The following is a 23,520-nucleotide window of genomic DNA, read 5'->3' as shown; positions in this document are numbered from 1 at the left end:
CATGTGGTGCTTTGAACAGCTTGTGTGGAGCCTATGTATGCTCCACACAAGCACAACAAAAAGTACTCCTGGATGGAATGATGTCCAAAGCCACTTAGAACTAGCACAGCGTGGCATCTGGCACTTGGGAGAGGAGGCACATCACCCAGGGCGGAGGCTGGATGCTTGGCTCTGCTAGGCAGAGAGCAAGTCATGTGACCACTAAATCTTTAACCGAGGAGGAACTATTAACTATTATAGTCTCGCTTAATACAGACTATGTGGCCGGGCAGTGGTGGCACATGCCCTTAATCCCAGCACTTGGGAGGCAGAGGCAGGTGGATTTCTGAGTTCCAGCCCAGCCTGGTCTACAGAGTGAGTTCCAGGATAGCCAGGGCTACACAGAGAAACCCTGTCTCAGAAAATAAACAAACAAACAAAAAATTACAGACTGTGTGTATGTCCATAAGAAACATGCTTGCGATGTGCAAAAAGAGTTTAAACTACATGTCCTGTCACCCTAACTCTCAATACAGACAACCATACTTTATTAGTGTCTACCTTTAAATTGTGGGATTAGGAACTATTTTGATTCCTTTATACTTCTCTCCAAAGGTCTACAAAAAAGCTTTAAATACTTTTATTATCTAAAACATAAAGTTCCCTCCAAGATAGCGATATGGCTCGGTTGGTGAGAGCCTGCCTAGCGTGTAGAAGATCCTAAGTTTGATCCTGGATGTGGTAATGCATGCCTGTGATCACAGCAGTGGGGAGGTAGAGGCAGGAGGATCTGAAGTTCAAGCCCACCCTCAGCTTCTTTTACATGATACTTAAAAAAAAAAGTCAATGGATTTTTTTAAAAAATCTTTTTTAAAAAATTAAACAATAGTATTCAGAATTCTGTGGCCCCTGTGTGAACCATAATGTGCTTTAGAGTACAGGTGTACTAAGACATAGAGAATGCTAGAGAACTGATTTATAATCCTGACTTCCTCAGAGATTAACGTTCTGCTGTGTTCAGTCTCAGTCTCCCCATCTGGAGCAAGGCTGCAGCCACAGGCTCCTCCTCAGAGGTACATGGACAGCAAAGGAGATGCCTCCCTCTGGGCGGGCAGGCTTGCTGACTGAGTCCTCCTCTGAGCTGGTTCCCTGCATCCAGCAGCCACAGGACACACCTCCCAACCTTCCCCTTTATAAGCTTCCTGAGAGCTTCTAATGTCAGCCACAGACCTTGTTCAGTAATTTAAGGGCTGATTTCTGGTAAGAGTGTCAATTTGCACCCCTCCCCCATCATTTCTCTTTCTACCACTGTCTCAGGGAAAACACTTCATCTCATGTGAAAAATCACCACCAGGCTTTTATTTACTGTCTGAAGTTCAAGGTGACAGTGACAAAGCCATTTCTGCTGAAGGGAAACTGCACACCCCAGGAATATCCACCTCTCCCAAGGACTCAGGCGGGTCTATATGCGCAGAAGAAAGCATGTTGCAGCCCAGACCCTCCATGCTTTTGACCTATAAAGAGATTTTCCTTCACCGTGTCCTGGTTCTATTCTCCTGCTTGTCCTTGCTTTGAGTCCAGAGTTAGGATCCACTTCTACAGCTGGATCTGCAGACAGCAGGAACGGAGAGAGAGAGAAACACTGGGCCTGGCTTGGGCTTCTGAAGCCTCAAAGTCCACCCCCATTGACACACCTCCTCCAACAAGGCCACACCTCCTAATCGTGCCAATTCCCTATGGGTCTATGGCAGCCATTTTCATTCAATCCACCCCACAGTGCAACAAATTTAATGAAAACTGCCTCCCCACTCCCTATACCCAGGAACCTAACACACACCACACCCTGTAGACAGGGGGTGTCTCGTGCCTTCAGTGAGCTCACACAACTCTGAGGGGCTGTCCTGGGAACCACGGCAGCAGGTAGGGAACAGAGAGATGTATCCAGGGAGAAGAATGGGATGTGAAAGAATATCGGCGGTGTGGCCAGGGAGACATCAGAAGTAGTCTGGGTAGAGCCTAGCAGCCTGAGATGTGCACTGAATGTCCCTGGGTCAGATCTTCATGGGATTTACTAACCACGCCCAGTGTTTTCAAGGTTTGGTCTTAGGAGTGGTCACAGAAGGTGGCAGATGGCTATCTTGGTCCTAGTTCTGGGTGGGATGGGAACCAGGAAAGGAAAGAAAGAGAGGCAGTGAGTGAGAGAGGGAGCTGGGAACTCAGGAGCAATGGCAGCAAGGTCGAGGGGTAACATTCAAAGCCGGGAAGTACCTACCCAGTAAGGAACTAGAAACAAGGAATCCTGGGAAGAAAGCGGGAATGCCAGGATGAAGCCCTTGTAAAGAGGCCAGCATCTAAGGCAAAGTCAGAGAGGAAGCAGTCCAACAAGGATGCTGGTTGCCATGGGGCTACACAGGGTGCACATGCCCATAATCCCAGCACTTGGGAGAAAGCAGCAGAAGAATTGCAAATTCTAGGACAGCCTGGGTTACGTGGTAAGTTTGGGGCCAGCCAGGGCTACACAGTGAGACCTTGTCTCAAAACTGAAATTAAATAAAATGATAGCCACTCAGGAGCCCTCATGGAGGATGGGGAGGACAAAGTCAGAAATATGGCATGGTGGCCTGAATGAAAATGGCCCCATAAGCCCATAGGGGCACTGTTAAGAAGTGTGGCCTTGCCAGATGTGTCACTGCAGCAGGGGGTGGAGGGGTGGGGGAGGGGCTTGGAAGTCTCCCAAGCTCAAGCCAGACCCAGTGCCACCTGCTCCTCCTGCTGCCTGCAGATCCAGATGTAGAACTCTCAGCTACCTCTCAAGCACCATGTCCGCCTGCATATTGTCTTGCTTCCTACCATGATGATAATAGACTAAACCTCTGCTCTGTGAGCCAGCTCCAGTTAAGTGCTTGTCTTTATAAGAGCTGCTGTAGTCGTGGTGTCTCTGCACTGCAGTAGAACAGTGACTAAGACACATGATGCTCTGGTCCAAGCAGGGAAGAATGGGAGAACACTGGCCGGCCTATGGATCTGATTTGGGAACTAGAGTGGTAGCATTGACTATGGAGACAGAGGAAGAGTTGGTGTTTATTCTGAACTTTCCCAACTGGGTAATGGGTCAATATTTGGTAGTGACACATCAAGGAGATGGGCACACCATCTGTGGGTCAGGGAAAGCGCTGTGTCATGCTGGAGGAGAGACCATAGCCAGCTAGAGGCGGAAGGTGGAAATCTGTAGCTGTTCATTTTCTTGATTATCAGAATAATTTCAGAATAAAATGCACAGGCTAAGGAGTCACAAAACTCTCCTCATGTTTCTGTATGAGCTCCAAATAAGCAGTTAGGACAGGAAAGCACCTGTGTTCCTGAGACCGGAGAATGGAAGTGCCTTCCCAAGTTGTTCACTGAACTGTGCCTGTGGTTCCTTGCCAAAAAAATCTCAATGAGATTTTTCTATTTCTTAATTATTCAATTACTCCCCATAAGTAGGAGTTTGAAATCAGACCCAGGCTGGTCACAATGGAGTACTCCCCTGAATCAGGAGCAGAGAAGAGGAGCTCTCCCATCTTGGAAGCCAGGCTAGCAGAATTGAGGGAGCCAGGGTTTCCAGGCCTAGCTCTGCCCTGGGTTCAAGCCTTGGCTCGGCTATGCAGAAGCTGTGTGAGCCTCAACAGGCCACTTCTCAGAAGTCAGTTTTCTAGCACACAAACGACAGTCCCCTGGGGGATTGTACATGCCAAGGGAAGGAAGCCGTTGGAGGAAGGCAGTAGTCATGAGTGCCTCGTGTATTTCAGGTCTCAGCAGATGGAAAAGCCTTTCACTTCAAAGGAAGATCTGAACTGTGACCTGACCGGTGGTGACTCCGACCCCAACCCTGAAGCCCATCTGCCCTCCATTTGCCTCAAGCAGGTGTTCCCCAAGTATGCCAAGCAGTTCAACTACCTGCGCCTTGTGGACAGAATGGCCAATTTGTTCATCCGATTCCTGGGAATCAAGGGGACCATGAAGTTGGGACCAACGGGCTTTCGGACCTTCATAAGGTTAGTGAGACCAGCTTCCTCCAGCTTGAGTTTTGGACAGGGTGGAGCCCAGTCACTCCTCTGGATGGTCATATGGCCCAGGACTGCTCTTGGGAGACGATAATATTGAGTCAGTACCCTGTTTGAGGCTGTATTCATCTCAGGGCTGGCACTGATCTTATAGACTAGAGAGTCTTTATCCGTGTGTGTGTGTGTGTGTGTGTGTGTGTGTGTGTGTCTGTGTGTGTCTGTGTGTGTCTGTGTCTGTGTCTGTGTGTATGTGTGTGTCTGTGTCTGTGTGTCTGTGTCTGTGTGTCTGTGTCTGTGTCTGTGATCCTGGCATATTAAAGACTCTTGTCAAATGAGTTGATGAACACTATGACCATGACACTTAAGCCATAGGTTTGTTGTTAAAAACAAGCAGTTGTGGGGCTGAGGGGGATGACTCAATAGGAGATGACTCTTTATGCACAAGCATGAGGACCTGAGTAGTTCACATCCCCAGTGCCCACATAAAAGCCAGACATGGCAGTATGCAATAGTAATTCCAGCACCAGGAACCGGGAACAGGGCAAGACAGAGCTTGCTAGCAAGCTAATCTAGCAAAAGTATTCTTGGTTCAGTGAAGAGCCTGTCTCAAAAATAAGGTAGAGCACAGTAGAGGGAGACACTCAAAATCAGCCTCTAGGCTCCATACACATGTCCATAGATGTTTGCACCCATCCCCGCACACCCAGACACACCAAAATAAAATGTGCACTTCCAAATTAGTCATTTTTATTATTGTTGTTATGACACAATACCTGAAGTTGGATACCTTTATTTAAAAAGGGGGGGGGGGGCTGGAGAGATGGCTCAGCAGTTAAGAGCATTAACTGCTCTTCCAGAGGTCCTGAGTTCAATTCCCAGCAACCACATGATGGCTCAAAACCATCTGTAATGGGGTCCTATGCCCTTTTCTAGTGTGTCTGAAGACAGCAACAGTGTACTCACATATAATAAATAAATAAATTAATAAAAAAAGAAAGGGAGTTATACAACTTATAGTAGTTTTAGTTAGCAGCTTAAACTCAGTCACATAGCCCCATTAGTTTGATCTTTGGTACGGGTCTAATGGAAGATAGCATCACAGGGAAGCACGTGCAGGAGAAAGAGAGCATGTCTAGAGTGGATGGATGCCAGAAAGCAGGTAAGGATCAGGCTCATCCTGATAACAGCTCAGCTTCCCACAAGAACTAGCACCCTCCCAGGGCACCTGCCCAGTGACCTAAAGAGCCTCTATAGGCTCAGCCTCCTAAAGATTCTACCTCCTCAGCAGCATGAGGTCCACGCTTCCAACACATGGGTCCTCGGGGGTATGCCCTAGCTAATTGTATCAACTTGACACAACCCAAAGTCCCCTGAGAGGAAAGCCTAAATCAGATTGGCCTGTAGGCAAGTCTGTGGAGGGTTATCTTGAGTATAGTCTGGCACTGTACAGGACACCGTCCCCAGGCAGGTGGTCCTAGGCTGTAGTAAAAGCTAGCTAAGCTGGAACCTGTGAGCAAGCCAGTAAGAGAGCCAGCAAGCAGCCTTCCTCCATGTTTTCTGCATCAAGCTCCTCCTTGAGTCCCTGCCCTGACTTTCCCCCAATGCTGGACGTGACCTGGACGTGTAAGAGGAAATCTTACCTGAGCTGCTTTTGGTCAGAGGATTTTACTGGAAACTAGAACAGGCAACATTCTCAAAGCCCATTCTAACACAGCAGTTACCCTGCACCAGGTCCTTAAACACCGCATAGTAATTGCTCTTGGGCTCCGACCAGCCTTGTGCTTCTTAGCACGTGTTTTCCCAGTAGGAACAACCTGGCTCTGTCTGAGTTCACAAAGGCATCTCACTCCACAGTGAGTTTCTGGAGTAAAAACTTCAATAATGAATCTGATAAATTATATAGTACATTTGTTCGAGTTTTACAATAACATGCTTATAATACATGCTGAACAAAACTTGCATGAATTTCAAAGGTAAGACATAAAATAAGAAAGGGGTTTTTGCTATAACCTACAAAGTAAGCATTCACCTCTCAGTATCTGTCTTTCATGGTTCATTCAATTTGCCTCCACCCTTTGGAACACTGTGGGGCAACACAGGAGAGCTCACCAGCCATAAAAACTCAGGGCAAGCTCACTCTTATCCCTAGACCTGTGGTCTTTATCCTATAGACCTGGAGGGAGTCTATCCTATAGTGTGTGTGTGCATGCGTGCTTGTGTGTGTGTGTGTGTGTGTGTGTGTGTGTGTGTGTGTGTGTGTGTGTTGTGCATAGGATTAATCAGGACCACAAAGAAACATCCAATATATGGCAAATGATTAATGAATGTTAGTTTCTTTCGCAAGTGATTAAAAAATCTTTTAAAATGTATATATTCTATTCTCTCTCTCTCTCTCTCTCTCTCTCTCTCTCTCTCTCTCTCTCTCTCTCTCTCTCTCACTCTCTCTGTCTGTGTGTGTGTGTGCTCTGGTTCAAACTTGACAGCTATACCAAACCACTGACCCAAGATCGCTTCAACAAACATGATCTGACTCCAGCAGGGAATTGCTCATTTACAGTTCTCTCTGGCATTGCCACCTCAAAAGGAAAAGTCTCTGACAGGCCTCAGCAATGCTGTCACCTCTTGTCCTTGGTTTTAGCATCCTTAACCTGCATCTCAAAGCCACACTCCTCACAGTTTGCTTCACTAAGGCAAATAATTAGACACAGTGAGTTGGAAGCCATGTTTTGCCCAAGGTTTCCTGAGACAGAGTTTCTGGAGACCGCTCCCAGTCGTCTGGTATTCTTAGTAAGATGGCAAACCCAGATCTTGGCAGCATATTGTTCCCAAGTTAACAAACCTGAAGTCTGGGCTGCAGAGTGCTTGAAGAGGGCATTGCAAAGGTGGGAGTTTGGGGGAGAGGATGGCATAGGCTTTGGGGTCCAATAGTTCTGGCTTTGCAACCAAGCGTAGATATTGTTCATTGGCTGTGTGGCTTTGGAAAAGTCCCAGTTCCTTCATGTGAACAACATTCCTGCCTTGCGTGGCACTATGAGCCTGGGATATAATTTATCATAACACCTGGTCCAAGGCCTAGATCAAGGGAACTGTTTGCCAAATGAGAACCTTTGCCTCTTGTTGGCTTACTTTGGATTCTCAGCAGAGGATGCTGCCTTCAAGTGACTTAGAACAGAAAAGCCATCAGTGTGGTTGTAGGGCTGGTCAGTGATCACAAGATCACAAGTGTCCCACCTCATTTCTGCTCACCCCATGCTAAGCCTGTTGTGATGGCTTCAGGGTTACCCTATGGTCTACAAGATGGCTGTTCAAAATCTAACCACTGAGGTTGAGTCCTTCCTTCCTGGAAGAAGGAAGAGGCAGTAGCAGCACAGGTCTCTACCGGGTGAATTGGAGTCCTGAAAAGATGCCCTGGATGCTATAAGCAATGATTTCTGCCTCCACCTTGCTGGCTACTTCTAGTTACTTGGGAACCTGGAAATCAACTTTGTATTATATCTATTCATTCGTTTATTATGTGCGTGTGAGTTTAGGTGCACATACACCATAGCATGGCTGTGAGGTCAGAGGACAGCTCTCAGGAGTCAGTTCTTTCCTTCTATCACGTGGATCCTAGAGATTGAACTCAGGTTGTCTGACTTGGTGGCAAGCATTTTTATCCTTTGAGCCTTCTTGTTGGCCCCTAGAGGTTGTGTGTGTGTGTGTGTGTGTGTGTGTGTGTGTGTGTGTGTTTCTTTTAAAACATATAAATACTGCTATCTCATCACAGTGAAAAAGAGAAGGCAAATAGTTAGGCATTCTCTACCTCTTGGTGATTCTTATTTAAGCTGCAGAGCATAGAGGACCCTAATCTGAAGGCTGGTGGAAGCATGTAAGGATAGACGCGAGATGGGCAAGCACATAAGGATGGAAGCGAGGTGTGCAGGCTGCTGTGCTTCATTTGCATGGCTTCGACTCCCCAGAGCAAAGGCAAGAATGCCCTAGGCCTGCCCAGCTCCTGCACTGTGGCACAGACGTCTCCATTGAGACCAAAGTGCTAGCCGAGCTTTCATGTGGCGAACTGTCAGAACACGTGAGGACACAGATCCTAGGACATCTGCCCCACACCCAACTCTGCCCAAGAAGCTGCCTAGGATGTTGAAAGACAAGTTGGAGAAGCCCTTCCTCTCCCTGGGACTCCCCCAAATAACAGCACATGGGAAACAGACTCTTGGCTACCAACCTTTGGCAGAGTCTAAAGCTGTGACCAAGAGCTCCCTGACTGGAGCTACGAACAGAGCTGAGAGCTAGAAATAAGAACAGCCAAGTTTTATCCACCTGCTGGAATCCATGGTGGCCTCGTGGAGGAGGCAAGGTCTGCCCTACTGTTGGCTATCACTGGGTGGGCAGTAAACAAACGTACCACCAAGGCAGCCAGCAGAAGGATCCGGCCTGGCTCAAGCTGTGTGTGATTCAGGCTGCGCTGGACCTGAGGCTCTGTGAACTGGGTGAGGTTCTGGGAGGCTTCCTGGCCACTCCTGGGGAAGTTTCACTCAATCAGAAGACAAGAAGATTTGGAGACATGGGGTGGCTCCAGTCACAGCTGCTTCTGGTACACATTGGCTTTGGTGGCAAGTGGCTGAAGATGCTGTCTCAGGGAAGAGTCACTAGCACACCAGAGCTTTGGGCCTCTCCAAAAGAAGCTATGCACGTTTATTTTTATGTAAAATCTCAATATTGAAAGAATGGATTTAACCATGTATGGATTCCATGAAAGCAGGACTGACCACAGAGGACTCCACCCTTAAGAAGAACTCCACATTTCATACAATCCTGAAGAGAAAACAGAATTAGGAATGTTTCTAATAAAAACTCTCAGGTCAGAATGGACTAATGGCAAAATATGCTCGCAAAGCTATCTGACATGACGGGCTTTGTGATTCTCTCCATCATCAGCAAGTGGCATTTGCATGAGAAACCAATTTTTCCAAGGTTAGGGACTATTAGGTTCTGTAGCCGCCACTTCCCATCTGTGGCCAGCCCAGCCTTCAGTGAGCTGCAGCAGAATGTGACAGGAAAAGAGCATCTTCAGGTGGCCAAGAGGCAGCCCGAGCAGATGGACCCAGACAACGAGGCTACCCAGCAAACGCCTGCCCTAATCAAGGATGCTGGAGGAAGTGGAGAAACACCGCACTAGGTAACAGACGCCTCCTTTAAAGGCATCCCAAGAAACCCCAGCGGCAACTTAATAGCAAAATATGATAATTCTCCGCTTTCCAATTTATCTGGGTATGTTCAGTCTTGCGGATTAAATTTCACCACCTGCTAACGACTGTTCTCTATCTCTCTCCTTTCCACTTTGGTTTAAATGTTACTTCGTTATGAATTAATAATATTTATGCCATATGCCGAATTGAACCAAGTGCCCTTCACAGGAGCGCCTCGAAGCAGGCATATTCCCAACACGGTGCACGCTTCTTTCACAGCTCCCACACAGACGCCCGAAGTTGAACTCACCTTCCATATCTGCTACCCACTCTCTGTCTCTCCACATTCCTTGAAGAGAAGGAGAAGGGAAGAAAATAATAAATGGTCGCCTGGATTTATTTTCGGTGTCCATCTCTCAGAACTTGCCACGTAGATCAGCAGTTTTCAGAGCGAATTATGCTAATGCCTGCCCGGCATCTTCCACTGTTCTCTTCCTCCAAGAATGAGAAATAACGAACTGTCATTCTCTTGTCTAGACGCTCTAACCAGCCTTACACAAGTGCCATTTTCTCAGCTGTGTGATAGTCGCACATATCATCGCTGTGAATTGAGCTCCTCCTTTTATTATTTTTTTTATTTTTAGAAATTTTATTTTATAATAACTGCAAGGGTGTGGAGGTTTCTATTTCTCCAGGAAATGTCTAATTGATGCTTCAGCTTGGCAGCCTTCTTTGAGAGAAACGTGTCTGTATTAGTCTCCCACCAACATGGCTGTCTGAGGGCGGGAGACATCAGATGTAATTCATGAGGACACTTTCTCCATAGCACCCTGCATTTTCCACTGGATGCAGCTGAGGATTCAACAGTTGGCCCCAGCCAGGCTCATTCCCAGCAAGTCGCAGCCCCTGCCTGCACTGTGAGAGCACGCTTTGAAACCCCGCTCCACCACTCTTGCCGCTTCTGATCCTGTGTCTTCTTTTGAACGAAAGGACAAGTTCTTCTCTTTCTCTCTTCCCACTTCCCCTTTATTGTATGGAGATATTAATGTGCTTCATAATGGAGAGCGGCAGGGGTTTCTCTTTAAGAGGCATGGTCCGTTCGAATGTTCTAGAATAGAAGTATAAGAAGACAGCTTTTCCCTCTCTCATTAACTCCTTGGTGACTTTGAAACTGTCATTCTGTGACCACTCCTTCCCAGAAGCCTTCTGCACTTCTTCTCTGTAGCCTTGAAAGCCATGAATAGTTTAAAGCACAGACACCTCATCCCCGACTCCCAAATGCTCAGAGAGTTGCCTTGCCTCTCCTTTTGTAATAAATAAATATGACTGTTTGAATACCTTTTACCTTATAGAATCCTCTCTGGGGGTGGGGGAGCCACTCTTTTTCCCTCCACAGAGAAGGATGAACATAAAAGAAATTCTATAAATAGAATTTTGTGGAGTGGAAAAAGTTGGTCCCTAAATTTCCCATGAGACATCGGTAGTTAGGGGGAAATGGGATGATCATTTCAAATCCTGCTCTACTCGGGCTCCTAATGAGCTTGAATGATTTGTGATTCTCTCCCATCATGTGTACTCAGATTCCTTCTATTCTGGAAAAAAGGAAAAGGAAAAAGAAAAAGAAAAAGAAACACATAGTGATCAATTCTTTCAGCTGATTCCCCATCACTGGGGAAAGCTTTCCTTGCCTTCAGCTTCTCCACTAGCGCCAGGCGTTGTGTGGTGGGAAGCCTCCAGCCAGCCAAACAAACAGGAACTTCTGTGATGTGCCCAAGAACATGCGGCAAAGCCAAGGTCCCAAACCTTCATCCTTTTCCTAGAAAGTTTCTAGCTTCTCACATGCCCTAGTTCTCAGAGTTCACTCCACTAAAGAACTTACCCTTCCACCCATTCATGGGACAAACTATTTCTGGGGCTTAAGGGGATTTTGCGCTCCATGGTGGGAACGGCCTGGCTGTCACACTCCATGTCCCACACGGAACCCCCTGAGAGCATGCTGCCCTGTTAAGCATGCTGCCCTGTTACTGCTGCCCACCATGGCAGAAGGTAAGTTCTGTATTTAGTGGCTAGGCCATTGAAAGCCCTCATTCTAGAGACTATTTGAGCTCACTGAGAATGTCTGGTAACCAGAGACAAACCTAGGAGACCCTGCCTGTGTGAGGCCCTGCTTACCTCGCAGAGGCCTTCTGTCCCAAAACTCCCCAGCAGGCATCTAGGCCTGTGGTTAGTAATCTTGGTCCTGGGCTCCTCCCTGGACCCTTTTCTGGGTCATAGCTCCTCTACCTGCTCCTCTGTCTCCAAGGGGACATGGGGTGCAGACTGTGCCCTGTGATCGGGCAAGAGCTTAGTCTCTGTGCCTCATCCTCCCCACACCCACTGAAATGAGACCGGGACCCCTCCCTCACATACACTTATAAGGATTCTGACACGGAAATGAGACCGGGACTCCTCCCTCACATACACTTATAAGGATTCTGACACGGAAATGAGACCGGGACCCCTCCCTCACATACACTTATAAGGATTCTGAGACCTTGGGGCAAGAAAGGACCTTGCGGTTGAATAGTGCCCGGGAAATACCCACAGAATCCAAGTTCTCTTAAAGCATTTCCCATCTGCTGCAGCTAGTATGGACTGTCCCTTCTCTGCTCTGACTGAAGACATCGTAATCAACTGTATGTGGCAGCATTGCCAGGGAGGATAGGTTACCTTGGAAAGGGGATTAATGGAGAATTCTGCCTGGTAAATTACAGCTTCTGCTAAAGGTTTGACACTTCTATTTTCTTCCTGTCAGGAAAAAAAAAATAACTATATACCAGTGGTCAGTTCAGTTTCCGTTTTTGTCCTTTGGTAATGGAACAAGCCAGGCAGCACCCCATCCCTCCTTCCGGGAAGCAGGTAGTCCTGAGGACACAGGTGTGGCCAGTCGGAGATGGCATGGCTTAATGAAGCATTGGGAATTAGCAGCATACATTGTCAGTGTGACTCAAGAGAGCAGAGCACTGTCCCCGGCAGAACCCAATAGAGATAGCCATCTTGGTGACAGGTGAAACGAAAAGCCCGGTGTCCACTGACGTGCTGTTACTGAGGCTCAGTGACTGTGTGCTGATGTGCTTTGAAGTCTGCCGTGGCACTTGTGATTGAAATACGGAGCAGGATGTGAATTGATGGTCTGGAAAATACAGACAGGTGGGAAGAAGGCAGGGCAGGGAGGGGCAAGCAAGTGTACCAGGGCAGAGAAGCAATGGCCTCATCCAGACACCATGCTGGGCATCCCCATGGCCACCATGGTTAAGGAAAGGACCTGGATTTGCAGAGGGGCCTCTGGGTGCCAATCATGCTTGCAAATCAAAACTTCGCACCTATGGGAACTTTCACACAGGGAACAATGTCAAATGGGACATCAGAGAAGCACTTTATCATCATCTGGGATCGTGGATGAGATACACCAGAACTGTCCAAAGAGCATTAGATGCAGCCATGACACACCAGCAGCTGTCCCATAGTCCAGCCTTCAGGATTCCTAGGTAAACCCTGCCTCCCAGAACAGTCCTATCCAGGAGGGGGTTTAGGGGAGGCAGACAGGCCAATGGATGCCCTAGGCCCGTTTCTTTTGACCTAGGCTTCATTACCTCAAAGGGGGTGATGAAAGCTTGGTCTTGTGGCCTGAGAGGAAGTGGAAAGTGAGATGCGGTGAGGACTCAGGAGTCCCACGGGACTCTACATACCAGGCATCGCACGCATCCTCAGCATCCCACGCATCCTCAGCAGCCGTGGGGACAGGTATCAGCTTCAGTTTAGGGACCAGGAAACAAAAGTGTGCAGAGGTTTAAGAAAACGACCCACAACCAAGCACCTAGCTGCTGTTCGTCCACCCACTTTTCCAGACCACCTAAATCAGTGGAGGGGAGGGGCTCCAAAGGCCACCTTTGTGGCTTAGATGGGGAGGACCAGCGCTGACATCAGACTCCCTGCACCTAAGCAAAAGGAGCATCAGAAGTATCCACCCTCCTCATGGCTTCAGGTAGGAGCAAGCATGGAGCACGGCGTAGAAGGGCCCCTCCAGTGAGGTGGGCCCAGCCTGTGTTTTCTGTTCTGCAAGTCTGAGCCTGTGTGTGGCTGATTCAGGACGTATATAAAACTATCAGGTGACAAGATATGAGAGTGAAGAGACATTAAGGACCTTGTGTTCATGTCTGGTCTCAAGGATTCATCTGGTGAGATCCGAGAAGAAAGGCTTCCGCACCAGTGATGGCTTTGTCTGCTTCAGTGGTGAGCTGACATTACCAGGTCATGTGAACGTGACTCAGACAACTGCCTTGAACTGGCAGGAGAGGGCAGAGCTCATACCCTGGATATAATGCATAAGAAGCTAAAGACACATACGTAGGAGCATTTCTTGACTATGCGGTTCTTGAGGGTAGGTAGGGTGTGACTTCACTGGCAGAATCGTTTCCTAGCATGGATGAGCTTCCATTCCCAGCATCACTTTAAACTGCAGCATCTCACCTGGGCAGCACAGCACAGCTGGCTCTGGTTGCAGGAGTAGGGGTGAGCCGGACCCCAAGGGTGTGAGAGCCAGAGAGATGGCCCTGGTGGTGCGGGCACAGGAGAGCTGGTGAGCTGACCAAGTCAGCTTCCACCCAGGCCCAGATCCAGGGCTCTGAGTTGACCCACCCCAACATCTACCCCATCTATGAACTGCTGGAGCCCACGAAGGGGCCAGTCCTCAGATCCAAAGCTGCAGGATCTCCATGACACGGGGCAGCAACAGGATATCTGAGAGGAGTCCCAGTGAGGGTCCAGTATTGATGGCGTAACAGAAGCCAGAGGCCTCGCACCAGATTAGTCATTGCAGTGAGCATTTGCAAGTCAAGCTGCTTGGGGAGAAGGGTACACTGTGGGACACACTATGACACACTGCATCTTCCATGGCAAGATGAGTGAGCTGTTTGTTTTTGTTTTGGGGGAAGATTGCAAGGGCAGAGAGCAAATATGAAGGAACAGACAAGATAAGTGGAATTAGGGTACATGTTGTGAAATTCACAAAGATTCAATAAAAAGATAAAATAGATAAACAAAACCCACCACCATCATCATCAACAACAACAACAAATAGGTGTAATCTAGGTACTCAGGAGTGGAGGCAGGAGGATCAACCTCAGTCATATTGTGAGTTTGAGGCTAACCTGCGCTATATGAGACTCTATTATAAAATTCAAAATTAAAATAAGAAGAAAGGAAAAAAGAGAGTCTGGCGTCTGTTTGGGAGTGGGCAGGGTCTTCCAGGCTGAATGAGGTCCAACTGACACAAGAAAACACTAAAGCCCCGAGGGCAGAAAGGGGAGTGGCCTGCCCAGGCTGGTTCTCAGGGGCAGTAAGAATGGCTGCCTCTACATACAGCCTTGCTCTCTACAGCCCACTCCTTAACTCTGGACCAAAGCCATGGCCTCTATCCCCAGCTCCCATCTGAAACCATTCCTCCACTAACCTCCAGGGATTTCGGTGGGGGGAGGATAGGGAGGGGTGCTGAGCAAAGACAAGTTCCCCGTCGGAGCAGCTGGAGTAGCTGGGAGGCCAGAGCAGAAGTGCTGGCACATGGGCGCCTGCTAAGGGCTCACTCTGGCTCACTCATGGCTGCTTTCTCCATGGTAAGGAGCAGGGAGGGGGAAGCGTGCAAGCTCTCCTCCCCTTAGTGTCTTTGTACAGGGCACTAGCTGGTCTGCTAGGGCCTCCCTGCCCCCACCCCCCTATGCCCCCTATGATCTCTGCTCCAAAGGCCGTGCCTGTGGATTTCTGGGGGTGCGCAGATGTTGAGTCTGCACCGGCCTGAGGAGTGACCGTCTTCTTCCCTGTGTCGGCAGGAACTGCAAGCTCAGCAGCAGCAGCCTGTCCATGGCAGCTGTGGACATCCTCTACATCGACATCACAAGGAGGTGGAACTCGGTGACTGTGGACCAGCGGGACTCAGGTACCCGACGGCTGCCTGGCCTGACAGACGTGGGGAGGGGTCTGTGTGTCTTCTGTCCAGCTTCCATTCTTTCAGGCTATGGAGGGAAGGAGGGAGAGTAATGGAGTGGAACGTAAAAACCCTGAGGCTTTGTCTGCTTCCGAGGCTGGGCAACCCCTCCTCAAACCCCAGTCCCACACCTAGCCTCCCCTTTCTTTCTTTCTCACTACTGAAGTGGGCTGCTTTTCATCTGTTCGTTTGTGGCCCCACATATGTTTGCTGAGCCCACAGCAGCCAGGCCTTAGGTGGACTGGAGAGCTCTTGCCGGGAAGGAGCTCTGTGGAGTTGTGATGCCGATGTAGCAGGGGCTGGGGATGGACTAGGATGGGGCGTACCTCCCCCCAGGAGGACAAAAGTTGGTTAAACAAGTGTGGAGGGTGAGGATGGACCTGGGTGGGAGTGTGGGTCTGCTTATACATGAACACATGAAAAGGCCATTGAGCCCAGGCTACTCCCAATCAGCTCCAAAGTGGAAGAACAAAGTGGGTGAGGAGATCGTGGTGTGATAGACTTTGAACGGCACACCAAAGGCTGCAGCTGTGATAGCCTGCGCTTTGTTCATGTCTTTTTGAACCGCTAGGAGAACCTACCTTTGAGTGGACGGGTTTCCCTTTCCCACCCCCATCCTCCGAGCAGTGTAGTAAGCGTAGCTGGCTTTGTACAGGCCATCACAAAGCTGTAAAGTGTCACTCAGTGTCCCTGTGACCCAGCACAGAGGCATTAGGGGCCTCATTTTACAGACAGTGACCAGTGCTCCAGTGACTGAGGTTTCGGGGTGACCGTGAACAGGGTGTACACGGGCACCATCCTCCCCTGCCCTCTGCCATGCTGTCACACACACACATGGAAGGGCCATACCTGCTGGGGTTGGATGGAAAAGACCTGAAGTCAGAATCTGAGGGATCTGGATGCGAACTGGTTTTACCATCTCCTGCCACCATCACCCCAGGTCACCTCCAACCCTGGGGCTTTTCTGCTGTGAAAATAATGCTTTTGTTCTCTGGATGACCCTGAGGGCTCATACGCCAGTGGCTACTAATGCATTTGGGGTCATTGCTGACCATTCTGGGTGGTTAATCCTATTAGTGGACTAGAAATGCCAACCACAAGGGTGCATCCAGGCCATCCTGCATAGTGCTGACTCCGAAATCCATTTGTTTAGTGTCATGTTTGATAACGATGCTACCTGATACCACTTGGTGGCTATTGTCTCCATGCCAAGCACTGCTGCATGCTTTGCATGTTTGACACCAGCTACAGTTCTGGAGACAGGTCTGATTGTGTCCATTGTACAGAGGAGAAAACTGAGGCTGAGAGGCAATGAATGGTAAACTAATAATCAACCATCAGTGCACCTAGGCTTCCTGTCTGGGTCAATTCCTCCTACCCATTATTGTGGCCGGGAAGGGGTAAGGGGGTGGTTAGATGGCTGGTCTACCTGCTGCTTCCCTTAATTCAACAGCAAAAGTCAGGAATGCCAGCAGTCATCAAATCAACCAGGTGAGCCTACTTCTGCTGACAGGGGGCCTTCCAGCGTCCTTGTCACGATGGGAGAAGGGCATACCTGCGGGGCGTGTAGACAGGTTAATTGTCATTTCGAGGACCAGAGTGAGCCCATGTGGCCGCTTGAGCTGCGTAGTCACATTTTGCTGACACCCTCAGAAAGGGAAGAAGAGCTTGTTCCTCGAGCCTAAAGCTGGGTGTTGTGGCAGGATTCTTTGAAGGGGACCAGATGAGTGGGTGGGGGTGGCAATGGAATTATTAAATATTGAAATTGATCAGGAGTCGCAGCAGGAAGCTATTTATCATGTTCTATTGCTTCCAACCAGCATTACCATCTGGCCCATTGTTCATCCCAAATAGCTTTGCATGTTTTGTTTGCTTCTAAAATGGCTCTCTGTAAGAGGAAGGGGGAGGGAGGGTATCCACAATATCAGCTCCCCAAAGGGCTTCTGGGGTCCAGCTTCTGGGGTCCGTCAGGGTCTCTCGACTTTGCTGAGCAAGCCAATTAAATGAAAAATACTCTTCTATTTAGCACAAGTGGAGCTGGGACTGGGATCCCCCAAACTTCTGCATCTGTCTGTGCCCAAAACAGTAACTATAGGTCAAGTGGGACGCTCAAAGACTGCTTTGAGAGCCTGTGTATTGTGGTTTCTTCTTGTAGCTTTGCAGATGAGGATCCTGAGGATCCTGCTGAGAGGGACACTAGAGTGTGTGGGCTGGAGATGTCCTTCCAAGCTCCTGCCCTCCTCCTTGCACCTTATTTTCCTGTTTCCATTGTTGCTGGAAATAAGTGGCAGGGACTGGGGGCCTAAGAAATAGGTTGGGCGTCAAAGCCAGGAATGGAAGCTACTCTGTGCTGGTGGAGAGGGAACCCCTCTTGTCTCCCCAGTGCTGCCAGCCAGGCCATTATTACCTCCTTCTCGAGGTTACCCAGCACCCCTGACAGCTGCCTTACAAGAACCAATCAGCAGGCTCCCTGAGAGCAGCAGAAATTGGTACTTGGGTGTGGTTCTTGCTTTTGCCAGGAAGCAGCAGAAATACCAGAGAGTGAGTGAGTCCTTCTGTCTATCCTTCCTCCGTCCCTCCCTCCCTTTTTCCCCCCTTCCCTCAGTTCCCTTCCTCTCCCTTCTCCTCCCCTTTCCTCCTTCCCTCTCTCCTTCCCATCTGTCCATCTCTGCTGCTCCTTCCCATTCCCTTCCTGTTGCGAAGCCAAGGAATCTCCCAGCCTCCATTTCAGTTATATGCTGGTCGGTGTACGTCTGTGTGTCCAGGTCTCTCTGTGTGTCTCATCTGGATCTCTTTGTGTGCCTGTGTCTATGTGTACTAGCTAGTATTTAATAAGTTGACAAACTGAAGCCACATACTCAAAACAGAGAATTGTGAGTGTAAGGACCGCAGCCCATGGGAGCTGCGGCCTCCCTGACGGGGTCAGTGTCCCTGACGGGGTCAGTGTGACACACCAGCCAGCCCAGTTCCACAGGGTTGCCCTCCACCCCAGCACCTTCAGTGTTCAAGTCCTATCAGGTCCTCCCTTCCCCCAAAGCCCACCCAGACTCAGTGAGTGTGTGCTCAGGCCATGTCTCTGGCACTTGAAGCCATGGGAACAAAGGTCACCTACATCAGGCAACCTTGCTACTGAGGTGGAGGAGAAAAGTGATGCTGGAAACACGGCTTGGTGAAAAGCCAGAAGTAGAAAGAAAAAGCACTTTCTGTGAGGAGACGTGATAACCCTCAAGCCATCCTCTCCCTGTTGGGCCTCTGGTGTGTGGAAGTGGCCTCAGCAATGCCCTTGGACACTGAGTCACCTCTGCCATGTCTGTGCCCAGCCCACTCTTGTCTGGCCTTTGGAATAGGTATCAGCACCTGTGTGCAGGTGTGTGGTGTGTGTGTGTGTGTGTGTGTGTGTGTGTGTGTGCTCATATGCTGTTGTGTATTGGATGGTGGCTGGGGTACCCTGTGTGTATATAAATATGGAGAACAAAGGAGACCCTCAGCTGCCATTCTTCAAGTTGCACCCACCTTGATTTTCTGGAGTAGCTTGCCAGCAAGTCCCAGTTATCCGCCAATCTCTTCCTCGTCACTGGGATCTCAAGTGTATACCACCACCTGGTAGGTAGGTTTGTTTGTTTGTTTGCTTGTTTGTTTGTTTGTTTGAGATGCATTCTGCAGGATCAAACTCAAAGATCTCTTGCTTGCAAAGCAAGCATTTTACCGGCTAAGCGATCGCTCCAGCCCCTGTAACGAGGTATTTTTAGCAATGGAATAAACATCCAGATGACTCTTCACCCAAAACAGAAGCTAAACCTTCACAGAAACATCCTCAGACATGTGCTCCCACCTTGGCCAGCTCCCTGCTCTCCCCACCGAGGAGTCTGCACCCTGGATTCTCCTCCTAAATATTCTCTCTGAATGTCAAGTCGGCTCAGGAGCTTGGTGGAACTTACTTAGCAGTGTGCGGCTCACACTCTCCGGCTTGCCAGTGTCATTGTCTTTTTTTCTTCTTCCCAAATGAAGGATTTTAATTTCCAAGCTTAGACTTTCCAGCAGAATATGAAAGTCTCAATGAGAACTTTATCAGCAAGGCTGGGATGCCGCCATCTTCTCTTCAGCCAGAACCAAGTGAGGAAGCGTTCGTGGATGGAGATGCAGTGATTTCACATCAATTGCACTCATGATTCCAGCGTCCAATGGCACATCTCTGTGGTGAGAGATGAGGGCAGCATGCAGATCGGGCAATAAAATATGTCCTCACCACCAGAGCCACAGTTCACCTGCATGGGAGCCTGGGTCCCAGCAGCTGGGCATCTACCCTCTAACACAATCTGTTTCTTGTCTAAGAAGGTACTCTGCAGGCTGGGGAGATGGCTCAGGGGTTAAGAGCACTGACTGCTCTTCCAGAGGTCCTGAGTTCAATTCCCAGCAACCACATGGTGGCTCACAACCATCTGTAATGGGATCCAATGCCCTCTTCTGGTGTGTCCGAAGACAGTGACAGTGTACTCATATAAATTGAAGAAAGAAAAAAGAAAAGAAAAGAGAGGAGAGGAGAGGGGAGGGGAGGGAAGGAAGGAAGAAAGAAAGAAAGAAAGAAAGAAAGAAAGAAAGAAAGAAAGAAAGAAAGAAAGAGAAGAGAGAGAGAGAGAGAGAGAGAGAGAGAGAGAGAGAGAGAGAGAGAGAAAAGAAAAGAAAAGAAGGAAAGAAGGAAAGAAGAAAGAAAGAAATTGTGTCAGGCCTAGCAGCATACACCTGAATCCCAGCCTGTGCTAAACAGGGAGACTCAGACTCATTAAAGTGTAATACATACATACATACATACATACATACATACACACACACATACATACATACATACATACATACATACATACATACATACATACATACCTGCAAAGGTAATGTTAAAGGTTCTCCCTGGGACTTAGAGGGGAAATCTAAGAATGCATAGTTTAATATCTGATTATGCTAGGGATGTTTTTTATCAAATATACAATTTTTCACCCCCTCCTCTGAGTCACTGGTGTGCCCCTCAGGCAGGGGTGTGAGTGGCTATCTTTTTCCTTTTTTAGACTTATTCATTTTATTTTATGTGGACAAATATTTTACCCATGTATAGGTATGTATACAATGTGTGTGTGTGGTTTCTGCTGAGTTCAGAAGAGGGAATTGGATCCCCTAAAACTGGAGCAAGTTACAGATGGTTGTGAGCCATCATGTAGATGCTGGCAGTCACACCCACGTCCTTTGCAAGAGCAGCAAATGCTCTAATTTTTTGAGCCATCTCTTCAGCTTTTGAGTGACAATCTACTCAAAGCCACTAGAGTCAGGCAAATGGGGGACTCACCATGGCTTGATAACTTGCCAGCTAGGTGGCCCAGAGCAAGCTGCCTGATGTCCTCCAAGGCCGTTGTCCAGCATCTGTGAAGTGAGCAGGATCCTGGTGTCTGCCACACACACACACACACACACACACACACACACACACACACACACATACACACACACACACACATAAATGTTATGGAGTGAAGCTGCCCACCGGGTCTGCCTCTGTGCTCAAAAAACTAACCAGCTGCTGTTGTGATGTAATGCGCCCCCCAGGAACCCTTTCCAAGGTGTGCCTGCTCCTCTCAGGTCCCTGAGGTATTAGGAAGACAGGAAGAAAGGCTTCCTAGAGTAGTCTTCTCAGAAGGGTGGGACACAGCTGCAAGGGGCTTTTTCAATGTCTGACAAGAGTCCAGGCCTCTCACCTTAGGTGGCCTCACATTTCCTTCTGTTCAGACAAGGAAGTCAGTCAAGGACCTGCCTGGCTCCCTGGGAGTAATCTGCTTCTGGGGAGGCGGGTATTCCCTCACTCTAGGCAGGACACCAGCTACCTCAGAGTCCTTCACCAGGGTCCTTGCCTCTCCCAGAGGTCCCCTCCTGTCACACACAAAGTCAGGGCCCACCTCTCAGTGCCAGGTCAGGCCGGGATCCTCTTATCTGCTCGTCTCATGGCTGGTGAGTGTCTCATGGAGCCTTTGTGCAGTATCTGCTGTCAGGTTCTTCTGTCCTACCGAGGCCTACGGCTGTGCCTGGCGCATGGTTGATGCTCCACACACATGCGTGGCATGAACCAGACCATGCCTGCCAGCCCATTCTTCGGGTGTCTGCAGCTCCCTGCTGTCTCTCACCAAATTTCCTCAGTTGACTTATGCAAATCATGTGACGCCTGTATTTTCTTCAGCTGGAACACACTCCTACTGGAACGTATTTAGTTGATGATGTACTGAAATATTTAAAAGTATTTTTACTTGGCATGTTTAGCAAGACCTCCCTTATGCATATACATAGCTGCCCCACCCCTAGGCCAGAATCATGAAGCACTGCCTGGAGGTGTCCTGGGGCTGACCACTTTCTTCAGCCTTGAAGTTACCTCAAAGTCAGATGGTTCTCTCTGGATAGATGTCCAACACACTCAAAAAATAGCTAAGTTATTCTTAATAAAAGTAAGTGAGGCAGGAGAATGCCAGCCTGTCTTCCCCATGGCTCAGAGGTAGGTGTTCAAGGCCTGCAGGACACAGGCTGCACCCTCTGGCCTCCCTCAACCCCAGTCACCTAGGCAACACTGCATCTGAGCACCAGAACTAGGCAGAGGGGAGAAAGCTGGCTGCCTCTCACCACCTCCCTATGCCTTTGGTTCCCGTATCTTCCCACTGCCTATGGTTCCCATATCTTCCCGCTGCCTATGGTTCCCATACCTTGTGGGAACTGCCACAGCAGTAGTGTTCAGCATCATGGGACAAGCCAGCAGTCCGTGGAGTCAGAGATCTCTGAGAAGAGTCACCTCTCCTCTGGGGGCCTCAGCAGCCTCTCCAACAGAGCCTGTGGCATCTACCCTGGGATGGTGGTATCAAGATTTGTAAGGACGAGGGGAGCCGATGTGTTTTCTTCCTCTTCCCAGCCAACTGGCGTCACTCCTGGTATAGTGTACTGTGCAGATGAGAAGACTGATTCCAAGCTGTCATCGGGATGCCCCATTCCCAGGAGGCTCCATCGTACTCCTATTCCAGAGGAGGAAATTACAGTTCCAGGAGGTCGAGAGTGAGTGGGGCTCTCAAGGACAGAGACCACTCACATGGGCCATGGGGAACAGAGGGCACTCGTACTCATGTAGGCCATCAAGGATGACAAGGAAGCAGTCTGAGTTCAGTTCCCAGACCCTGGAAGGCACGAGCACCAGCCCCGCCCACCTCCCCTCACATTCCCAGTGAAGGAGCTGGGAGAGCAGTGTCTAGTGTGACAGTCTGGTTCCTGGTCTTGGCAGAGGCCGCTGGTGACAATGAAAGACATGTAGAAAGCACTCAACTATGAGGGCTCCTTTCCAAGCGCCTCCTTATTTGTCACTTGCCAGTCCCAGAGGAGCCAGTGGAATGTTTGCATCAGTGTTACTGTGACAGGAAAAAAAAAAAAAAAAGTGTTCTCTGGTATGTGCCCAACTGTGCTGTGGGCTGCGATTCCTCTTTTCTGTTCAAAGCTGGAGAAGGAGGACCAGGCAGCTGAGGAGCCTCCTCCACAGACACCCAGCTAATCTGCAGCAGCATTTAGACACACTTGGTCTAACCATAGATTCTGCCATGGGCCGCATCCTAACCTGAGCACAAGTGATCTGCCCAGATGGGAGCTATGTTTGCCAAGCACCTAACACAAGCCAGGCTCTGCAAACACCTAGCAGACATTACAGAGACTCCCCTCCCTCTCCTCAGACACGGGCAAATCCTACCACTGACAAACAAGCTGTCATTACACTGTTAATTACATTCTTCCATAGTGATAAAGTTCATGCGCTACAGTATGGTTTACTCTCTTCATAGTGCACATTCTATGAGTTTGTTTTTTTTAAATCTTTTTATTATTATTTTCATTCTTCATTTTTGTATTTTATATGTATGTGTCTTTTACCTGCTTGTATGTCTGTGTATCACATGTGAGCCTGATCCCTAGGGAGGCCAGAGGAGGGTATCAGACCTAAATGGTGGTGAGCAGTCAAACGGGCGCTATAAATCAAACTCAGGTCCCTCTGGAATAGCAGCTGGTGCTCTTAGCTGCTGTGCCACCTCTATCCAGCCCACATTCTATGTGTTTAACAACTGCATGAGAACCTGTAACTATCAGGCCTGCACTGCTCAGGAGGCCCGAAGCCTTTTTGTGCCCTACTTACCATTCCCCAACTCTCTGTCTGTCTGTCTGTCTGTCTGTCTGTCTGTCTCTCTCTCTCTCTCTCTCTCTCTCACACACACACACACACACACACACACACACACAC

The 23,520-nt window shown here is 49.0% G+C and overlaps 1 protein-coding gene across 2 annotated transcripts in view; it reads left to right on the top strand.

Moving 5' to 3' along the window:
- Window positions 1–23,520, top strand: part of Ttll11 (tubulin tyrosine ligase like 11) — a 230,151-nt gene that overhangs the window by 182,911 nt on the left and 23,720 nt on the right. For both annotated transcript variants that reach the window (XM_029537002.1, XM_021193514.2), the window contains 2 exons: window positions 3,768–4,013; window positions 15,070–15,176. In XM_029537002.1, the coding sequence (XP_029392862.1) occupies window positions 3,768–4,013; window positions 15,070–15,176 (353 nt within the window). The remainder of the gene's footprint in view (window positions 1–3,767; window positions 4,014–15,069; window positions 15,177–23,520) is intronic.

The sequence above is a fragment of the Mus pahari genome, chromosome 3, assembly GCF_900095145.1.
Source record: "Mus pahari chromosome 3, PAHARI_EIJ_v1.1, whole genome shotgun sequence".
Classification (NCBI taxonomy): domain Eukaryota; kingdom Metazoa; phylum Chordata; class Mammalia; order Rodentia; family Muridae; genus Mus; species Mus pahari.
Note: the sequence above shows the minus strand (reverse complement) of the source record. Positions and strands in the feature narration are given on the sequence as shown.